The sequence below is a fragment of the Pantherophis guttatus genome, chromosome 2 (assembly GCF_059756535.1).
Source record: "Pantherophis guttatus breed Tessera chromosome 2, ASM5975653v1, whole genome shotgun sequence".
In the NCBI taxonomy this organism is placed as follows: Eukaryota; Metazoa; Chordata; class Lepidosauria; order Squamata; family Colubridae; genus Pantherophis; species Pantherophis guttatus.
Genome location: NC_142064.1, coordinates 89,530,779 through 89,551,232, shown reverse-complemented (window position 1 = coordinate 89,551,232; position 20,454 = coordinate 89,530,779). Strand labels below are relative to the sequence as shown.

General features: G+C 44.9%; 1 protein-coding gene and 1 long non-coding RNA gene across 2 annotated transcripts in view; one reads left to right on the top strand and one right to left on the bottom strand.

The window, feature by feature from the left end:
* Positions 1-11,342: 11,342 nt before the first annotated feature.
* LOC132710322 (uncharacterized) overlaps positions 11,343-20,454 on the bottom strand; it is a 60,423-nt gene continuing 51,311 nt past the window's right edge. The window contains exon 4 of the long non-coding RNA XR_015732306.1: positions 11,343-11,381. This is a non-coding gene — a long non-coding RNA (uncharacterized LOC132710322). The remainder of the gene's footprint in view (positions 11,382-20,454) is intronic.
* LOC132710321 (uncharacterized) lies at positions 13,395-19,611 on the top strand. The gene is made up of 10 exons (XM_087886369.1): positions 13,395-13,631; positions 13,841-13,928; positions 14,079-14,152; positions 14,284-14,503; positions 14,716-14,779; positions 14,880-14,942; positions 15,102-15,236; positions 15,414-15,509; positions 15,815-15,883; positions 16,246-19,611. The coding sequence occupies exons 4-8, from the start codon at positions 14,385-14,387 to the stop codon at positions 15,501-15,503; spliced, it is 471 nt and encodes a 156-aa protein (XP_087742495.1). The 5' UTR covers positions 13,395-13,631; positions 13,841-13,928; positions 14,079-14,152; positions 14,284-14,384; the 3' UTR covers positions 15,504-15,509; positions 15,815-15,883; positions 16,246-19,611.

Below are 20,454 nucleotides of genomic sequence, written 5' to 3'. Positions count from 1 at the left end.
TCTCAGCTGCCATTCAAGCACTCCTGTAGGCCAGGGACCACAGTAACCGACCTACTCAAACATTCTATACTAAGGATGTGTTGTCAAAATGAAATACAATAACACAAGAATGAATCCTCCTGTTTCCAGAGGCTGAAGAGACAGGGAATGCATAAATACAGAAGAGATGTTAGATTTTTAAGAGACACCAGACCTATTATTTTAATCAGTGTAATCTGCTGTTCCTATTGCCATATGATCAGAACAGCAAGAGCAAGAGTTCAATAGGTCTCTCACTAACCAATTATGGAAAACATGCTACTTGCCATTTCCACAATTCTTCTCAAAAAGTCCATTCACTGGGTAAATCCACTGCATCTGACGACTGAGCTGCAACTGTTTTACCATAATGTCCTGCAAAACAGAGAAAGGCACAATAAAAAGGAAAGTCTAAGAGGTCATTTAATATGATGAGATAATTAAATGAAGAGCTAATGTCTCTAGCTCTTTCCCGCCTTCATTAAGCTGTTGTTTTAGTAGAGTGTATTAAGAGGAAACTAAAAACCTAGCAAAATTATACTGTGTGTGTTATGTATATAATTTTGGCGGGAAGTTTAAACAACAATAGGTCATTTGTGATTGGTCAGCTCCCGGCCCATCAAGGTATATAAAGGGAGCTGTTTGACTGTATCTCCAGCTGAAGTCTCACTCTAAATTAAAGAGCTGTTGTCAGGTACTACCTTGCTCCTGCCTCTTCATTCCCTCGACTCAACATTGGCGACGAAGGTGGGTTTGAGGCAACGAGAAGCAAGCGTGAAAAGAGCTAACAACAGCGGATTCAGCCAGGCTGACAAGCCCCGTACATAGCAGGACTACCACGATGTCTGTATGTACCGCCAAAGCCTTTCGATCCAGCCAGAGAGAAGTGGGGGTTGTACATGACTTGGTTCGAGTGTTCCCTGGAAGCCAGCGACATGCAGGGCCTCCCCGTAAACAGGAACAGAGCCCTCTTCCTGAGCCACTGCGGACCGGAGGTCTCTGACATGGCTGAATCACTTTCGGAACTGACTCCGGTTCAGACTGTATTGTGAAAAGTGCTGAAAGCCTCGCTTAAGGCACATTACCAGCAACTACCGGTACCGACTGTACCTCCAGCTGAAGTCTCACTCTAAATTAAAGAGCTGTTGTCACGCACTACTTTGCTCCTGCCTCTTCATTCCCACGACTCAACAGTGTGTTATCCAGCACATACTGCTCTAGCTCAATCATGATTTAACTTTAAGCAGTAAATGTAAAAGTTTGGCCTGTCAGGGGAACAAAATGTAAAGGCTTGTCATTACTCAGCAGCAAAGCAGAAAAGAAAGGGAAACTAAACAGAATGAGGAAAAATTATGTGCCAAGGCAATTTAGTCAGGGATTAGCATTAGAATTCAGAAACAGCAAACAGTGTTTAAACTCACACAAAATGGGGGTCCTACATCAAATTGTAGATCAGATCATGACCGGCTGTAAACTGAGGCCATATATGGTATGCGATTTTTAAAATATAAATGATGCTTCGCTTCAATGGTTAAATGGCCTAGAGATTGGTATTTGAACATAGATCTAACGTATTTGTATTTTATCACCATCATAATCCTATTCATAGTTATTTGTGGGCTCCGGGGTTTGTGTGTCTGTCTCCACTGCAATAAAGTGTGCAAACCATTGAAAACACTGGCTGTCTCAGCCTGAGGGGAACTACAGGAGGACCAACAGCAGGGACTGCAGACCTCTCTCATCTCAGGCCTGATTTTGAGGCCCTGGGTTGGGAAAGGAGGAGGCCATTTCCTGTGGCCCAGAAATTCAGTGAGTGCTGACTGGATCTTAGGACCATCAATCAAAGGACAGTAACAGTGGGTTCCTCCTCCTGGTTTGTATTCTTTCTTCCTGGAGGGAAGAGAAGTGAGAAATTTGGGAGCTGGGAGTGGAAGGACAGACGGGAGGAAGGTCTGGAGTCTTAGCCCTAGGAAAAATATTCAGAGTGATAGAGGTGGTTCTCAACTTACGACCACAATTGAGCCCAAACTTTCTGTTGTTAAGTGAGACATTTGTTAAGTGAGTTTTGCCCCATTTTGCTACCTTTCTTGCCACTGTTCTTAAGTGAATCACTGTAGGTGATGTTACTAACAATGGTTGTTAAGTGAATCTGGCTTCTGTATTTATTCTGCTTTTCAAACGGTTGCAAAAGGTGATCACATGACCTTGGGGCACAGCAACGGTCGTAAGTATGAATCCGTTGCCAAACATCTGAATTTTGGTTACACGATCAAGGGACTGCTACAAAGGTCGTGAATTTGAAAAGTGGTCATAAGTCTCTTTTTTCAGTGCCATTGTAACTTTCAACAGTCACTAAATGAATTCAACAACACTAAATAAGTCAACAACTACCTGTCCTATGTTTACCTAATCCTGTTTCCAAACTTTCCTTTGAAATTTCTCTAATCACTTCACAACTCTGAAGCCCATCCTTCAGGAATGGAGTCCTAAGGATAACAATTTATTCCTGTTTTTGGCATTACATCAAAAATATGTTTATAAATTCAGAGAGGACAAGGACAACATTTAAAAATGAAAAAAAAATTGAGCAAATTCTCCCATTGCAGGAAGAAAAAAAAGTAATAACTATATGAAATGATAGACATTTTAGAAGTAAACCTTCAAACTGGGATTTGAAAGAAAATAAGAATTTGTTCTGTTTCTGTACAAGTTGTGAAGCTGGTTACTTTGAACCGGGTGTCTATTTTTATTTTATTTTTGTTCCTAGTGTATGATATTTGGAAATTTAAAATAGAATATATTTGCTATTAGCAAGCCCATTCCTGAAGAAAGAAGAAATGTCTCCATTTTATTAGGGCAGTGAATGTTTCAAAAATTATTTAGAAGATATTTTAGTACAGCGTCTCTCTAATGTGAAGTCACATTATCAGTTACAGTAGTCCTCAACTTAAGACTGCAATTGAGCCCTGAATTACAGTCGTAGTAGGTCGAGGCATTAAGTGAATGCCAGGATTCTGCAAAAGAGTGACAAAGGTAAGGCAATTACCAAGCATCCAACTGTGATCATGGAATCACAGAGCTGGAGATATGCGGCCATCATAATTCATAAAATAAGTCAAGAGTAACTGTGGGGCAGTTCCTCAGAACTTCAAATAGTCGTTATACAACTAGTCATAAATCTAGAACTACCTATAATGAATGGCTTGTTTAATATACATAATTATATATATTATATAGTATGTGTGTACACACACACACACACACACACACACACACTAAAACATACCTGTAGATGTTGGGGTGGAAATAAAAAGTTAGTAATTGATACTTATAAGAACATTAAATAGTTGTATTTTATTAGAGAAAACCCTGAGAGCTGTTAGATTTGTCAGGAGAGAGAAGGATCTATATTTATACACACATAAAACAACACATAGCTCTAGTGTGGTGGAAACAAAAAGTTAGTAATTTTTGCATAGGAGGAGTTTTTCAAGTCCCAAGAACATTAAATAGTATTTTATTAGGGAAGACCCTCAGAGCTGTTAGACCTGTCAGGGGAGAGCAGGGCCTGCCCTAAACCTTCCCGAGCCAGGCTACAGCAGGAGGAGATGAATTTCTGGCATGCCCCCTCAGCAGCACCAGCGACAGAGGCAGCAGCCTGGCCAGTATTTGCTCCCACAGCCGCCAGGCTCACTGTATCCATGTGCCACTCAAGAGAGGGGCTTCAGCCCTGACAACATCCAGTGGCACACATCCCATTCAGGAGGAACTGGAAGGGGAGAGTGAGTCCTGGACGCAACCAGAGCCTCAGCAGCCCTGTGGAGACAGTGCACATGGACCCTCCCCACCCTGGAGACCACACATGTCCCAGTGGTGGGATTCAATAAATTTTTCTACCGGTTCTGTGGGCGTGGCTTGGTGGGTGTAGCATGGCTTGGTGGGCGTGGATTGGGACCCCCTAACAGGTGAGCAAGAGATTCTAGGTTGTACTGGCCCAAAGGATAAAGGAAGGTCAAATCGCCCAAGAGGCCAGCAGAGAAGCAGGTTGGGTTCCGGGTCTCCATGAGGAGAAGAATGAGGAGAGACATAAGAGCAGTCTTCTAATACTTGCAGGAAAGCCACAGGGAAGGGGGCGTTGGTTCTTCATAGTAGCTGAAGGAAGGACATGAAGCAGCAGGTGGAAGCTAATCAGAGAGAAATCCAATCCTGGAAATAAGGAGGAATTTCCTTCCGTGGACTAAAACTCCCTTCCGCTGTAGAGTTCTATGATTTTCTCTGTGCTTTCTGCCACAATGATTGTGCTTCTCAGTTGTTCATGAACAGACAACTTCCCACATGAAGCAGAGGCCAAAGGCCACCAAGAAAGTCAGTGACCGGCCATTCCTAGTCCAAGGTGAGCTGCCTTCCTTGTGTAGGTTTCTAATGTGGCCATTGTTTACCTGGTTGCTGTTAATGAGGTTGTTAGTTTGCCTGAAAAACCAGTAGCGCATAGCTGCCGATTTTTCTGTCATGCAGTAAATATCTGATTTGGTCATGGCTGTCAGAAGGCTTTTCAGAATAAGTGTGACTATCAGCAGCCAAGAAACTGGCAGTAAAGTCATGCTTCTGAACTCTTCTGAATGGCTCACATCTATTTCTCTTCTCTTCACAGAACATCTGGAAAAGATGTTCAGTGGTTTTCTGTTGCATTAAGGGTGACCTGGAGGACCTTCCTATGCCTCCTGACAGGTACCATGGCCTCCTTCTTATGCAGGGGGCATAATGGGGCACCATTGATGGACTGTAAGAGAATCTGTAAGAGCCTCCCTCCAAGATGGCTTCCTGCCCACAAGGGGTTTGCAGGGGCAAAAAGATGGGCAGGCTAATTGGGCAGTCTTAGAAAGGAGAAAGTGAGCTAGATGCATGTTCTTTGAAATGTCACCTTCCTTTGGTCAGGTCTGATGAGGCACAAGAAAGTGATAAGCAACATGGAGACACATCTTCATTTCAGTCCTGAGATTATATCTCTAAACCCCCTGAATTTCTAGTCCTTAAAAGCTATAAATTTCAATATATTTTTACACACTGTTAATAATAATACTACATTTAAATATACCTAATCATAGTCTTCCATCTCCTAGTCATAGTATATTTGTTGTTATAATAAATTCTATTATATATCCATATGTGTGCTACTATTTTCTCAATTTATACTTTCTACTTTTTTCTATTAGTTTTTAATACAATCACCATGTTACAAAATATTTTATCTCTATTCATCATCTCTTAGCCTTTTTAAAATTTCATCATTTATTGACTTTTTGGTCACTTTTTTATATTTCTCTCTTGTTATCCTATATTTCTTTCTAACATTTTTGCACCAGCTGAACGTTGCCTCTGTCTTACCCCTTGTCCCCTTCTGCTGCATCATTTGGATACCCATCCATAACCCTTTCATTATTTTTGTAGAATCTTCCTTTTTTTTCTCTGTTCTATTGTAAACGCTTAAGGAATTATCTATTTGATTCTTAGTACTTATTGTTACTGTCTCTTCAGTGTTTTTGTCTTCTTATAATTTATTTTTATTTGTCTCCTCCACCGCTCCTTCAAATTTCTCATCTGTCTTCTGAATATTATGTTCATCTTTTCCCACCATTTGTTGAGGATCTTCTACACTCACATCTTTATCTTTGAACAATCCCATCATCTCCTTATGGTTCTTTGTCACATTTTTATAGATACTTTTAAGCATCACTAACATTTCTTCAGAGAACTTTATTGTCTCCTGTTGAGTCATTTTGTACCAGTTTAATATATTGAAAATTACTCAATATACCTCTAATATTCCAGTATCCCAATATCTAAAAACTCTAAAGAAATCAATTATTAATAAATTTTAGTCAATCCCAGAATTATTCTTCCAGGTCCCAAAATTTCTACTCCTTAAAAGCTATAAATTGATAATTTACAATCTTTATAATTTTCCACTTTACATCTTCCCAATTGTCCAAATTTTAAAGTCTTATTGATCTTTTCTTCTTCTTTCTTTTTTCCTTCTATCACCTTCTTTTGCCTCGTGGAATGTTCTATCAAGTAGCATTAGTATTCCAAATCCAAATTGGCCAACCCAGTTCCCTCAAGTCTTTCAAATCCACTTTTCAGTAAACAGTTTCAATGAAGTTTTAGTTATTTGTAATTCAATTTGTCTTTAAAAATGTTCAAAAAGCTCACAAGATATTTCCGAAATCTTATTGTCCTGGTTGTCAAAGCTTGTGACTTACCAAAAACAGCTGTCATCACTCCTGCCATTTGGGAGAGATTTCTTCGGACCTAACAAGGAAATTGTGGCTTCCTCGTGGTCAACGAAGCACATCTCCTTCCTTCACCACCCTCCAGGGCAGCTTTGTCCCTGTAGGGTCTCCCTACAAGCAGATACCGGCTGGTTTTCATGGAGCTCACGGACCTCCACTATTTCCAGCTGTTCTCACCATGACGCCAACCGGTTCTGTGCAATAAGAATTTTTGAGCTGCTGCCAGTCTCCACCTGGGAGTTTAAAGGCTTTGCAAAACTCGATGATCCCAGTTCAGTCAAACTTTGAAGCATCAGGAGAAAGTTGTCACCAGGAAGCATCCTGCTTGCTTCTGCCTGCTCCAGGTGACTTTTCCTAGAATAGAATAGAGGTGGAAGGGACCTTGGAGGTCTTCTAGTCCAGTCCCCTGCTGAAACAGGAGAACCTATACCATCTCAGACAAGTGACTGTCCAGTCTCTTCTAAAAAACCTTCAGTGATAGAGCATCCTCAATTCCTGGAGGCAAGATCTTCCACTGGTTAATTGTCCTCACCGTTAGGAAGTTTCTCCTTAATTTCAGATTGCTTCTTCCTTTGATTAGTTTCCAACTGTTTCTTGTCCTGCACTCTGGTGCTTTGGAGAATAATTTGAGCCCTTCTTCTTTGTGGCAGCCTCTCAAATGCTGAAATACTGCTATCATGTCACCCCCTAATTCTTCTTTTCTTTAGACTAGCCAGACCCAAACCCTGCAACTTCATATGGTTTAGTCTGCAGGCCTTTGATCATCTTAGTTGCTCTTCTCTGAACTTTTTCCAAAAAGGCAGTGCACTAAATCCCTAAACAGAAAAGCTAGAAGAAAGGCTTGCAGAGGAGACGCATCTCTACCCTCTGCCTCTGATTCTGCTAACGGAAAAATGATGCAAGGCAACCCTATTGGCAGGCCCAATGGCAATGCTCTTAAAGCCTCCAACTGTTCGATCTTCAAAAAGGCTGATGGCTAGTATTGATAATTTGTTCTTCCTTCTCTCCCAAGAAATGTCAAGACAGAGAAGTGGAGGTTGCACCTTTTCACAACTGTGGAGAGGCTTCAACATCTCACCATGCTAATGGCAGAAGCCCTGTCTCTATTGATTTGCTGATATGCCAACAGACAGAATCTTTGTGTTCCTATTTCAGGATCCATTGAAAGAATCCCTTCCGTTAGAGAGCCTGAGAGATGTGGAGAGTCCCAGTCCATCAAGGTAGGTAGCACCTCAGAGGGGGAAGACCCCCTACTGGTTCACAAGGGGCTTTCATTTACATTTATTTCACCTTTTTGCTCTGGACTGAAAACTTGGAAGACAAAGCCATGGAAGAGGAGCTCTGTCCTAAATGGGGAGAAAACACATTCCTCAGAGGTAAGCAGGTTTTGGCAATGGGGACAATGGAGGCCATGCCATAAGTCCTGATGAGGAAGGGGAGAAATTGTGCAATATAGCCTCCTAAGCTTAAGGTTTCCAAAGGCCCTCCTGCTGTTGGCTTTAACTATCTGATTGAGATTCAGGAAGCTTAGGATTTAGCAACCATAGTGTCATTTGCAGGACTCCATGATATTCCTGGTGGGCTCCAGGATCAGCAGCTTGGAGGAAGTAAACTCCCTTGCTGACCTTCTGGATGAGGAGTCAGAGGGAAGCTGGGACCAGGATGCAGTGGCTTCCAAGGCCAGCGTTTCTTCCAGTCCATGGGTAAGAAAGACAAAGTGTTTTCTGTTGGGGAGGGATGGACGCCCTCTGGTCAGTTCTCCTAAACTAGTGAACTGTGCTGGAGTGCAGTGGGTTCTGGAGCCAGTGCAGAGCTGCCTAGTCTTCTGTTGGGCAGTGAATATGGCAGTACCAACAGGAACAGTTAATTTGGTCATGGCTGTCAGGACGCTTTTCAAAGTAAGTGTGGCCATCTCAGCAGCCATGAAACTGGCAGTAGGAGAAAAAGTCATGCTTCCCAACGCTTCTGACTGACTCACATCTATTTGCCTTCTCTTCTCAGCTCATCTGGAAAAGAGGCTCAGTGGTTTCCTGTTGTATTAAGGATGACGCGGAGGACCTTCCTGTGCCTCCTGACAGGTACCACAGCCTTCTCCTTAAACTCTCGGCATGGTGGGGGACCATTGATGGACTGTAAGAGAATCTGTAAGAGCTTCTCCCCAAGGTGGCTTCCTGTCTCAAAGGGCTTGTGGGGGCAAAAGATGGGCAGGCTGACTGGCCGGTCTTAGAAAGGGGAGGCTGAGGTAGATGGATGTTCTTTGACATGTCACCTTCTTCTTTTGCTCAGGTCTGACCAGGCACAGAAACATGGTGAGCAGCACGGCTGCTCCCCTCATGGAGACGCATCTTCATCTAGAGGGGTAAGGATGATTTTGCAACATGCCCAGTGGGGATCCATGCCACAAAACAGGATGGGGGAACCTGATCAGCCTAACGAATTCAAGAAGAGCCCGTTGGATTCATGGGGATATGTTGCAGAGAACCTTGATTTATTTTATCATTTGATTCAAATGAACAATTATTACTTTCAGGTTTTGATAGGTGTTCATGCCACCATCAGGAGCCCCAGGAAGGAAGATGTGATGCCTGTTCACAATTTGTGGAGGTATGCGTTCTCTCAAACCTCCACGTAGGCTGCGCCTCTCCACAATTATGGAGCGCTCCACTGAATCGGTAAGGCCTGAACATCTCCTCACAATACTAATGGCCTTGATTCTGCGAATTTGTTAATATGCCAATAGAAAGAATATTTTCATTGCTATTTTAGGATCCATTGGAGGAATCCCTTCCAGCAGAGAGCCAGAGAGAGGTGGAGATTCCCTATCTATCCAGGTAGGTAGCACTTCGAAGGGAGAAGACCCCGCTGGTTCACAAGGGGCTTTGGAGGAAAAGATGGACAGGGTGAGTGACTCATCTTGGAAAGGGGAAGCTGAGCTAGCTTGATTCCTTAAACATCTCACCTGGACTCTAACGGGGGAAGACCAGGAGAAAGAAGAGGAGCTCTTTCCCAATGGGGAGAAAACACCTTCCTCTGAGATAAGGTTTTGGCAATGGGGCCGAAGGAGGCTATGACATAAGTCCCTTGCTGACCTTCTGGTTGAGGAATCTGAGGGAAGCTGGGAGGATGCTGCAGAGGCTTCTGATGCTAGCGATTCCTCCAGTCCATGGGTAAGAAAGACAATGTGTTTTCTGATGGGGAGGGATGGAGGTCCTCTATTCACTTCTCCTAAACTGAGTGAACTGTGCTGGAGCACTCTGGGAAGTGGAGCTAGGTGACACCTGGCCCTTGGGACAACATACTTAGGTTAACTATATGCACCCAAGTGCATATAGTTTGCTGCAATTGGTTCCTTTGCCAAAAATCAACAGGGAAGGTGCATGGCAGTGGACCAAATGAATGTGACCCACCCTGGTTATGCCTTTCCTTTTTGGGTCTCATCCTTTCCAGCACCCTGCTGCTTCATGGCAGGGCTTTAACAGGCAAAGAGTAGAGAGCCTACTTTTCTGTGGGAGAGGTGGGCTGGAAGTGAGGATTGCTTTTTAAATTCACAGGTTATGCAGCAAGAGAAGCATTGGGTTTTTTTGTTTTTTGTTTTTATTTGTTTTTAATTTGATTTATATGCCGCCCTTCTCCGGAGACTCAGGGCAGCTTATAACGCTTTTGATCAGGCATCCCCATTCAACAGGCCCTCTTTTAGGAATGCCGAGTTTCTTTTGCCCCGATGCCTAAAGAGGAACTATTGTCATTCACGGGATTCTCCCAAAGAAGTGGAAGTCACCCTAGAAGATCTCAGCAGCCTGGAAGAGGACTCCCTGGACTCCACTCTCTAATTCAAAGAGGTATCTATTTCAGGTTCTTCATGGATCACTGCATTGTCATGTCGAAAAATCTTGTGCAACTCAATGAAGCAATGAGCCATGCTGTGCAGGGTTACCCAAGACAGACAGTTCATAGTGGAGGGTCCTAACACAAGGTGACCCAGTGGAGAAGGAAGTGGCAACCCTCTCCAGTATCCTTACTAAGAAAACCCAATGAAAGGTATCAAAAGGCTACAAGCTGTGATGCCAGAAAATGACCCCCTCAGATTGGAAGGTGCCTAATGTGCTAACTGGGAAGACCAGAGGGGAATTAGAAGAACCTCCAGAAAGAGCAGAATTCTGCAATTGATCCGAGAACAGGTAGGGCAGGGAAAAGGCGGGAGCAGTGAAGTTCAGTCCGATTACTTGTGAGATGAAAATATTGGATTGTGTAGAGATGGATAGATTGACATTGAAAATAAAAGATAAAGGAGATTCAGAGTATTATTCAATGTGAAATAGGTTTTTATCAACGGTTAGAGATAAGAGGTAGACATTAGATGAAGAAAGAGCATTACTATATTCAAGTAAAATATGAATGTTGTATATAACTATAAGTCTGCTAATATCAATAGATAACCTGGCACGAAGAATTTCCATGCATGGCGATTTCAATTAAACTGTAAACAAAATTTCTACTGCAAATGAATGGCAATGTAGGATATCTTGCTTCAATATTGTCCTCTCGGGAACCTTGTTAATTGGTACAACATTTTCAATTGAAAATGGTTGCTTCAAGTTTACTTCAAGAATGCTTCAAGAATTGAGAACATAAGAGGACCACAAAAGTTCACTCTTCTGCATTACTCACAATTGTTTCCCAGAAACTCAGGAATATAATTTGTTTTACTTTGGGTGTAGAGTATGCACCGAGCTGAATATTATTTCCTTAGGCTCTCCGGCACTTGAGAAATCATTAAATAATGATCCGAAGATGTGGAAAACTGAACTCAGTACCCTCTGCATGAAAATATGCTCTGCCATTTCTTTTCTTAAATGGAGCACCCAGAACTTCTGAAGGCAAATCATTCCACTGGTAAATAGTGCTAGCTGTTAGGAAGTTTCTCCTTAGTTCTAGGTTCCCTCTCTCCTTGATTTGTTTCCCTCCATTGTTCCTTGTCTTGCCTTCTGGTGCTTTGGAAAATAGCTTTACTCAACATAGTTTCTCAGAAACTCCAAATGGTCTCCCCTCTTTTTTGTGCCTCAGTATCACCATCTAAATGGGAAAGAAAATCCTCTTGAATTCCTCTGTCTGATGGTCAGACTGACCTTCTCTATCAGGAATCATAAACCCATCTGTTGAAATCGTGCCCCCAAAATGCTATTGGCACATGCTCACTAAGGAACTCTGGCAACTTCTATCTGCACAAAAACACCAAACAAAGCAACAAAACAGTAAAATATGCAATATGCAAAAGGAGGTTTCTAAAACTGCTAATCTGAGGCCCTTCCTTACTTCCTGCCTTGGTTCCTCAGTGTGCATACAATGAAGAAAAGCAGGAGGGGGAGCATCCCTTCTCTTCCTCTAACGATGGCATCGCTCCTCTACCGCAGAGGGAAGGAAAGTTTTGCCATACGGCCGCTGGGGAGGTCATGCCTGAAGTCTGACTGGGGCTGGGGAGGAAATCTCTCCCGGGAAGCCTGGCCAGGCCGGCAACCTCAAGAAGAAGAGCCCCTTGGATTGCAGCTAGACTTTTGGTGGCGCAATATTGGAAGAAGGAAGATTGGCCTACTATTGAAGAATGGACATTAAAAGTAGCGAATCTGGCAGAAATGGCGAAGATTTCGGCATATTTGAAAGATCACTCACAAGAAAGATATATATCGGAATGGAGAAGATGGATTGATTATATTCAAAACAAATATCGGACTAAAAGTATCAAATAGCTTATGAATGAATAGAAAAATTAAGAGTATTGATGCTTAGTTAGTAAAAGGGGAGTTAAATTGTGAAGGGGGGATAGGAATCCTTAGTTTATTAGCTTAGTTTAGCATATGATTGTCAATTGTATATCCTGTATTTTGTTCTGGGAAGTTCGGGGGGGGGGGTCGGTGGGGGGGGATAAGGAAGGGAGGGAGGGATGGGGAAATACTTATAATTTTTTTTTCCTCTTTCTGTAAAACTGTTTAATAAAAAAAAAGTCAAACATACAATAAATTTGGAAAAATGGGAAAAGTTTTGGCAAGTAAATATAAAATTAACAAGAGCAGTGGCGTACAAGGAAAACCAACTGAAAATGTTTTATAGGTAGCACATAGGTCTCCAACCAGACTGGCAAAAATACAGCCCAAAAATAGCCCGATCTGCTGGAAGTGTAAGAAGACAAAGGGACCTTCTATCATTTATGATGGACATGCCAGGCAGCAAAGAAATTTTGGTCTAACATCAAAAAATGGTTGGAACAAATAACAGAAACACAGATATATAAAGAACCAGAAAAGTTTTCACTAGGAATTTTTAATAAATCATACCCTAAAGATATTACATATCTCACAATTCACATACTAACAGCTGCAAGAATAATATATGCAAAAAACTGGAAACAAGAAAAAACGCCAAACGAAACAGATTTAATAGAAAAAATTCTAAATGCGCTGAAATGGACAGGTTAACCAAAGAAATACAAGAAAGAGAAGAATCAGACTACTACAAAATATGGACTAAATGGTATAACTGGTTAAAAATTAGAAATAAACAAAAAATCTAGAGGGGAAATATTACCGGTATAGAAAACGTCATTAGACTAAGGAGAGGGGAAGAAATATATAACAAGCAGAATGTCACTTGGAAACAATGCTTAAGAAGGAAACATAATTTCTTTTTGTTTATATGTTGTATAAATGTTTGTTGTGTTTATGTCATGTTATTTTTTTTAATATTTATACTCTAATAAAAATTTAATTTTTAAAAAAAAGATTGGGCAATCATTTATCTGAGATGGCCAAGTCCCTTGGGTAGGGACTTGGACTAAAAGTCGCTTCCTCCCTAGGATGCCATGATTCCCTCTGTGCTTTGTGCCACAATGATGGGGCTTCTCTGTTGTTCGTGAACAGACAACTTCCCACAGGAAACCCAGAGGCCGAAGGCTACCGAGGGAGTCAGCCACCGGCCACTCCTAGATCCAGCTGAGCTGCCATCCTTGGGTAGGTATAAAAAATGGCTATTGTTTACCTGGTTGCCGAGGGAACGAGTTGCCCTGAAAAACCAGTAGCCACTGCACAGCTGCTCATTCTCCCTTCGTGCAGTGATAGGACGAGCACCTAGTTGGTCATGGCTGTGAGAAGGCTTTTCAGGGTAAGTGTGGCCATCTCAGCTGCCAAGAAACTGGCAGCGGGGGAGCAAATCAACTCTTCTGACTGACATGTGTCTATTTCTCTTCTCTTAACAGAACATCTGGAAAAGGTGTTCGCACCTTTTCTGTTGCCTGAAGAGCAACATTGAAGACCTTCCTGTGCCTCCTGACAGGTACCACCCTCTTCTCCTTAAACCCTGGCTATGGTGGGGCAACCTTGATGGCCTGCAGAGTCTGTAAGAGGCTCTCCCCAAAATGGCTTCCTGTCTAGAAGGGGCTTCAGGGGCCAAAAGATGGGCAGGCTGACTGGCTAGGTTGAGAAAGGAGAGGGTCAGCTAGATGAATGTTCGTTGACATGGCACCTTCTTCTTCTTTTGGTCAGCACCGAAGAGGCACAGGAACCGGATGACCAGCAGGGAGAATGGGAGACACATCATGTGTCTGATGGAGACGTCTCTTCCTTGCCTGGGGTAAGGATGCTTCTGCAACATGGGCAGTGGGGGTTCATACTTCAAAACTGGGTGGGGGAAGGGAAGAACTTGGGGGGAACCTGGCCAGCCTAGGAAACTGAAGAAGATCCCCTTGTTTCATACCTTCAATGAAACCATTGTTACTTGCAGGTTGTGATGGGTGGTCCTGCTACCGCCCGGAGTCCCAGGAAGGAAGATGTCCGGCCAGCTCTCATTTCCAGGAGGTTAGTGTTCTCAGCTGAGGGATTCTGGGGAGAAGGGCTAGAAGAAAGGTTTGCAGAGGGGAGGCATCTCTACCCTCTGCCTGCACTTTTACTAAAAGAAGAAGGACTCAAGCCCTTCGTTCTCTCCCCAGAAATGAGAGGATGCCGAAGTGGACACCGCGGCTGACTACAATTTGGGAGACCTGCACTGAGTCGGTAAGGCCAGAGTAGCTCCTCCCTATGGTAATGGCAGATGCTCTGTCTCTGTGCATTTGTTAACATGCCAATAGACGGAATATTTGCCTTCTTATTTCAGGATCCATCGGACGTGGAGGAGGGCGGTGCAGGAGGAGACAGTGCCTGTCTTTCAGGGTAGGTAACACTTTGGAGGGTGAAACTTTAGCAGAAGGGAGGCATCTTTGCCTCTGCTTCTGCTAAAGGAAGAAGGACTCAGGGCAATTTCACCGGCAGGCCAAGCCCCTTGGCAGGCCACCTGCAAGGGTTCTTACAGCTTCCACATGACCACTCTTGCAAAAGGGCCATGGCTACTTTTGATCTTTGGCCCCTTTGTTTTCTCCCCCCAGAGAGGAAAGGCAAGAGCACTGGAGGCCGCGGCTGTCCACCAGTTTGGAGACCTGCACTGAGTTGGTAAGGCCTGGACACATCCTGCCCACGTGAAAAGAAGAAGCCCTGTCTCTGTGGATTTCTTGATATGCCAACAGACGGCATCTTTGGCTTTTTATTTCAGGAACCACAAGACCAACCAGTGCAGGGGGAGATCTCTCCTGACCTGGAGAAAACATCTTCAGAGGTAAGAAAGTTTTGGCTATGGGAAGTGGGAGAAATTGGGCTATACATCCTTCTAAGCTTAAGGCTTGGAAAGGCTCTCTTGCTGTTGGCCCATAGGGCCATAGGAATCTTATTGGGACACAGAAAGTTGAGGATTTAGCAACCTTAGTATCATTTGCAGGATTCGCTGACAGTCCTGGCGGGCTCCAGGACCAGCAGCCTCTGGGATTTGGACCTCGACTCCCTTGCTGACCTTCTGGAGGAGGAATCTGAGGATAGCTGGGACCAGGATGCGGAGGCTTCTTCCAGTCCATGGGTAAGAAAGACAAAGGCTTTTTGGTTGGGGTGGTCTGGTGGGATCGGTCCCTTTGCCACAAAGTAGCAGGGACTGGTGTCCTAAATGGGAAATGTAATCCCCATTCAATAGGCCCTCTTTTAGGAATCCTGATTTTTTTTTCTCTGATGGCTAAAGAGGAATGACTGTCGTTCACAGGATTCTCCAGAGGAGGGGGAAGACACCCTGGAGGATCTCAGCAGCCTGGAAGAGGACATCCTGGACTCCCTGGACCGCCTTCTTCAATGAGAAGAGGTATCTATTTTACCTTCCTCACGGGTCAATGCCTTGCCTTGCGAAGCTCAATGAAGCAATGAGCTATGCTGTGCCGGGCCATTTAGGTCAGACAGGTCATAGTCGAGGGTGCTGACACAACATGGTCCACTGGAGAAGGAAATGGCAACCCTCTCCAGTCTCCTTAGTAAGAAAACCCCAGGAAAAGTATGAAAGGGCTACCATGCTAGAAGATGAGCCCCTCAGATCGGAAGAGCGGAGGGCAATTACAAGTAGCTCCAAAAGAGCAAAGTGGTTCTAATAATAGCCTTTGATTCCTCCCCCAGATGCTTCCTCAGATTCGTCTCCAGAGGTCAGCTTGGAGGAGGAGGAACCAGCCCCAGCCACCTCAGGAGGTGAGTTGGTCAATGGCTCTGAGTAGCCTGCTGAGAATGATTTGGCTGAAACAACAGCTGCAGCAGGGCAGCCCTGAGATTTCAGGTGGGGAAAGCACCCAGCTGGTTAGTGAGGAGGAGGAGGAACTGCCTTCTGCACCTGAACCAGGAACACTTAGGGCAGAGAAAAGGCAGGAGCAGCAAAGGTCAGCCCGATTACTTGCGAGGCGCCAGTCTCGCCATTCTTGATGGGCTGCACCCGAAGCTGGCTACTTAGCGCAGCAGACAGACAGCGGTGATGCTGGGAACGTGTTCATGAGCAGGGGGTTGGACAAGAAGACCTTCAAGGTCCCTTCCAACTCTGTTATTCTGTCTGCCTCTAGGACGGCTTCAGCAACGGAGGGTATTGTTGTGGTCCGCCACCAACCTGCGGAGCTGGCAGCCGAGTCGGACAGTGAGGAGGCGGAGGAAGAACACGGGCCAGTCCTGGAGGCTAGGGAAGGCCCGGATGAGGGCTCTGCGTCGGAGGCAGAGATGGGGCGAGGACCATCTGGGAGTGATGTGCAGATTCTGGCCGGGTGCTTCTGTCTGGGCCTATTACGGCCACCACTCAACCCTTGCACATGACCATCGGGTCTCATGAGGACCCTATTCAGTTTTATTTTACCTCCGGCCTGCATTTTCTCGTGGTTTGGGGCTTGGCTTGGCTCAGGAAACCAGACCCGCAGATCTATTGTTCCCAGAACTTCATCTCTTTTCCGAGCCTGCAATGTGTGGACCACACCCACCACGACTGCCCCATTAATTTGATTCTGGATGCTCCACTCCCATTGGGGCGTTTGTATTCGATGTCGGACCCTGAGTTGGTTGTGTTACGGGACTTTGTGGACAAAAATCTTGCTCAGGATTTTATCTGGCCCTCGTCGCCATTGTCTGCCCCGGTCCTGTTCGTGAAAAAGAAGACTGGAGACTTCCGGCTTTATTGTAACTCCCGCAAGCTAAACGCCATCATAGCGCGCACCCAGTATCCTCTGCCCCTTATTCCTGAACTCTTGGAACTACTTCTGGAGGCTACTGTCTTCACTAAATTGGACTTGCGAGGAACTTATAATCTTCTTCGGATCCGTCCCAAGGATGAATGGAAGACGGCGTTTGGCACTCCTTAAGGACATTTTGAGTATACTGTACGGTCATGCCGTTTGGGCTGACCAATGCTCCTGCCATCTTCCAACATTTCATGAATGACATTTTTAGGGACCTCTTGGACAAGTTTGTCGTAATTTATTTAGACAACATTCTCATCTATTCTCCTTCCCAGAAGACCCACCAACAGCACCTCCGCCTGCTCCTGCAACATCTTCGGGAGCATCATCTGTATGCTAAACTGGAGAAATGCCAGTTTTTCCAGTCCACCATTGAGCTCCTGGGGCATTGAATCTCTCCCGAGGGCATTGCCATGGAGCCGAGCAAGGTGGAGTTTTTGCGTAGTTGGCAACCTCCTTGGGGACTGAAGGACCACTGTCTAGTGCCTCCTTGGGTTCGCCAACTACTATCGGACCTTTATCCCAAGCTTTGCTGCCAGGATCATGCCTCTCACTCGGCTTCTGCAGAAAAAGTCCAATTTCGGTTGGGTACCCCCGAGCAACAGGCACTCCAGGCCTTGAAACAGGCCTTCATGAAGGAGCCTATCTTGAAGCATCTTGACCCCCACCATTTGTTTGTGGTAGAAGCAGATGCATCGGGTGTTGCTGTTGCTGCGGTCTTGCTACAGGCTCGCCCATCTGGCGGTACCCTCTTCCCTTGTGCAAAGTTACTACAGACCACCCAGAAACTGAACCAATGGTAGATTCAGTGGTCCCTCTTCTTTGCAAGGTTCAATTTCAGCATTACGTACATCCTTAGTGGTCACAACCAAAGGGCGGATGCGCTCTCGCGGAAACCGGAGTATTCCCACATCGAAGACCCGCTTCTGCTCCAGACAGTGTTGCCTGTAGAGTCTTTCTCCGTGGTTTAGGAACCAGTTGATTTACGGGCTCAGATACAGGAAGCTCAACGGCATGATGCTTACGTGGAGCAACGGAAGAAAGATGTAGGGCCCGCCTCTCCATGGACGTTTCATGAGGAACTCTTGCGGTACCAAGACAGGCTCTAGCTGCTGGTGGGGCCGCTCTGGGGACTTATCTTGCCGCAGTGCCATGATAATCCTGCGGTGGGGCACTTTGGCCGCTTTAAGACACTGAATCTAGTTTCTTGCACTTTTGGTGGCCCCGATTGAGACACGATGTCCAGGCTTATGTCACGTCTTATGTTCACTGCCGACAGGCCAGGTCGGCAATGGGAGCCGCTTCAGGCCTGTTCCAGCCATTGCCACAGTGCCACATGACAGAAATGAACCACCCGAGTATGAGGTCGCCAGCATTCGGGACTCCTGGTGGGTAAAAGTATCTAATTGAGTGGAAGGGATATGGACTGGAGGACTTTACTTGGGAGAATGCGACGTCTGTGCACGCACCTATCTTGGTGAAAGCAGTCCATGACCTCTTCCAGTCACAGCTGCATCTGGATTGTCAGACCTGGGGGAATGGCCCTGCGGTGAGCGATAGTGTTGTGGTCCGCCAGCAACCTGCTGAACTGGCAGCGGAGTTGGACAGTGAGGAGGCTGAGGAAGAACATGGGCCAGTCCTGGAGGCTGGGGAAGGCCCAGATGAGGGCTCTGCGTCAGACGCAGAGCTGGGGCCATGGCCATCTGGGAGTGATGTGCGGACTCCGGAGCCTCCAGAGCAGTGGTTCTCAACCTTCCTAATGCCGCGACCCTTTCATACAGTTCCTCATGTTGTGGTGACCCCCAACCAGGGGTGGGTTCTAAAAATTTTTACTACCGGTTCTGTGGGTGTGGCTTATTTTGTGGGCATGGCTTGGAGGTCATGTGACTGGGTGGGCGTGGCTAGCTGGTCATGTGACCGGGTGGCCATTGCTATGTGTATAGGGACTACTCAGAGGGCTGAAAAAAGTCATTTCTGACAGGTCCTTGCACTTTTGACTGGTCCTCACACTTATGACCATCCTCACATTTATGCCCATGCAGCATTCTTAACCACCGTGTCACTCATTTCACAACTGCTTCTCTTCACCATGGTGACAAAAAGTGTAAAATATGAGGATAGTCGGAAAATTCGAGGACTGGTCAAAAGTGCGAGGACCAGTCAAAAATAACTTTTTCAGCCCTCTGAGTAGTCCATGTGCACAAAAGGACTACCCAGAGGGCTGAAAAAAGTGATTTCTGACAGGTCCTCGCACTTTTGACCGGACTTCGCATTTATGACTGGTCATCATTTATGCCCATTGTAACATTCTTAACAACCATGTCACTCATTTCACAACTGCTTCTCTTCACCATGATGACAAGATAGGGCAAAAATGTAAAATGTGAGGACAGTCGTAAGTTCGAGGACTGGTCAAAAGTGCGAGGACCAGTCAAAAATAACTTTTTCAGCCCTCTGAATAGTCCATATGCATAAAAGGATACAGCAATAGAGAGGAATGAAGGAAGGGAAGGGAAATTAGAGTAGGAGTGAGGGTAAGAGAGGGAGGAAGAGAGGAGGGGAAGGAGAAAGGAAGAGGAAGTAGGGAGGAGAAGAAGGGGGGAAGAGAAAGTAAGAAGGAAAGAAAAGAGAGAGGTGGTAGGTTTGAGGAGAAAGATTGCTGTACAATAAAAAAGATGAAAGGGAAGAAAACCAACCCCAAACAAATATAAAGATATTAAGTTAACGAATGAATTGTTAAACTTTAAAGAATAAAAGATCAAATCAATTAATTATATTTACCAATAATAATAAACCCAATAATTTCCCCCGTATATTCCTCCAAACCACAACTTAACCATTTCTGCTTTCAACACAATATGCAATTAATAGTATCTCAATTATTACAATTCCCTAGTTATATAGAGCTTTTTTTCTTTTGTGTTTTAAAATCTTGAACCTCCTCTTTTGCCCTAAATTTCCCATTGTTTGCAGTTTTGCACCTACCTTTTTTGGTGAGGAAAAAGAAAAAGAAATCTCTCTCTGCCTCATTTTGTCACGTTGCAGCAAAGACCCTGCTTTAATTTCAGTTTCGCTTTTTCAGCATAGCTAGGGGAAAAATAATATGCTCCAGCAATTTACCTCTTTGCAGCTAGCTAGCAACAGAGCCCTCCGCAAAACAGCTGAGAGCAAATCAGCTGAGAGTCGGGAGGCTGATCAAATCAACTGATGGTAATTAACCTATGCTGAAGCTGAAAGGGGCTGTTTTTTCTATTTTTTCAGGCACCGGTCTACTCATTTGTTTTCTTTTAACACTGATCAGCTGTAGGGTGGCCCTTTGAAGCCCCGCAGCAAGAATTTAAACAGTTTTTTTCCCTCTAGCCATTAGCTGGGACTCAGGAGGCAGCAATAGATTGGGAGTGGGCGGGGTAAGCGACCGGCAACTGGCGATCCAACAGAGGCAGAGGGTGAGGGTGAGTGAAGGCGTGGGGGGACCGAGAGAGGGCTTTGGTGACCCCTGTGAAATGGCCGTTCGACCCCCCAAAGGGGTCACGAACCCCAGGTTGAGAA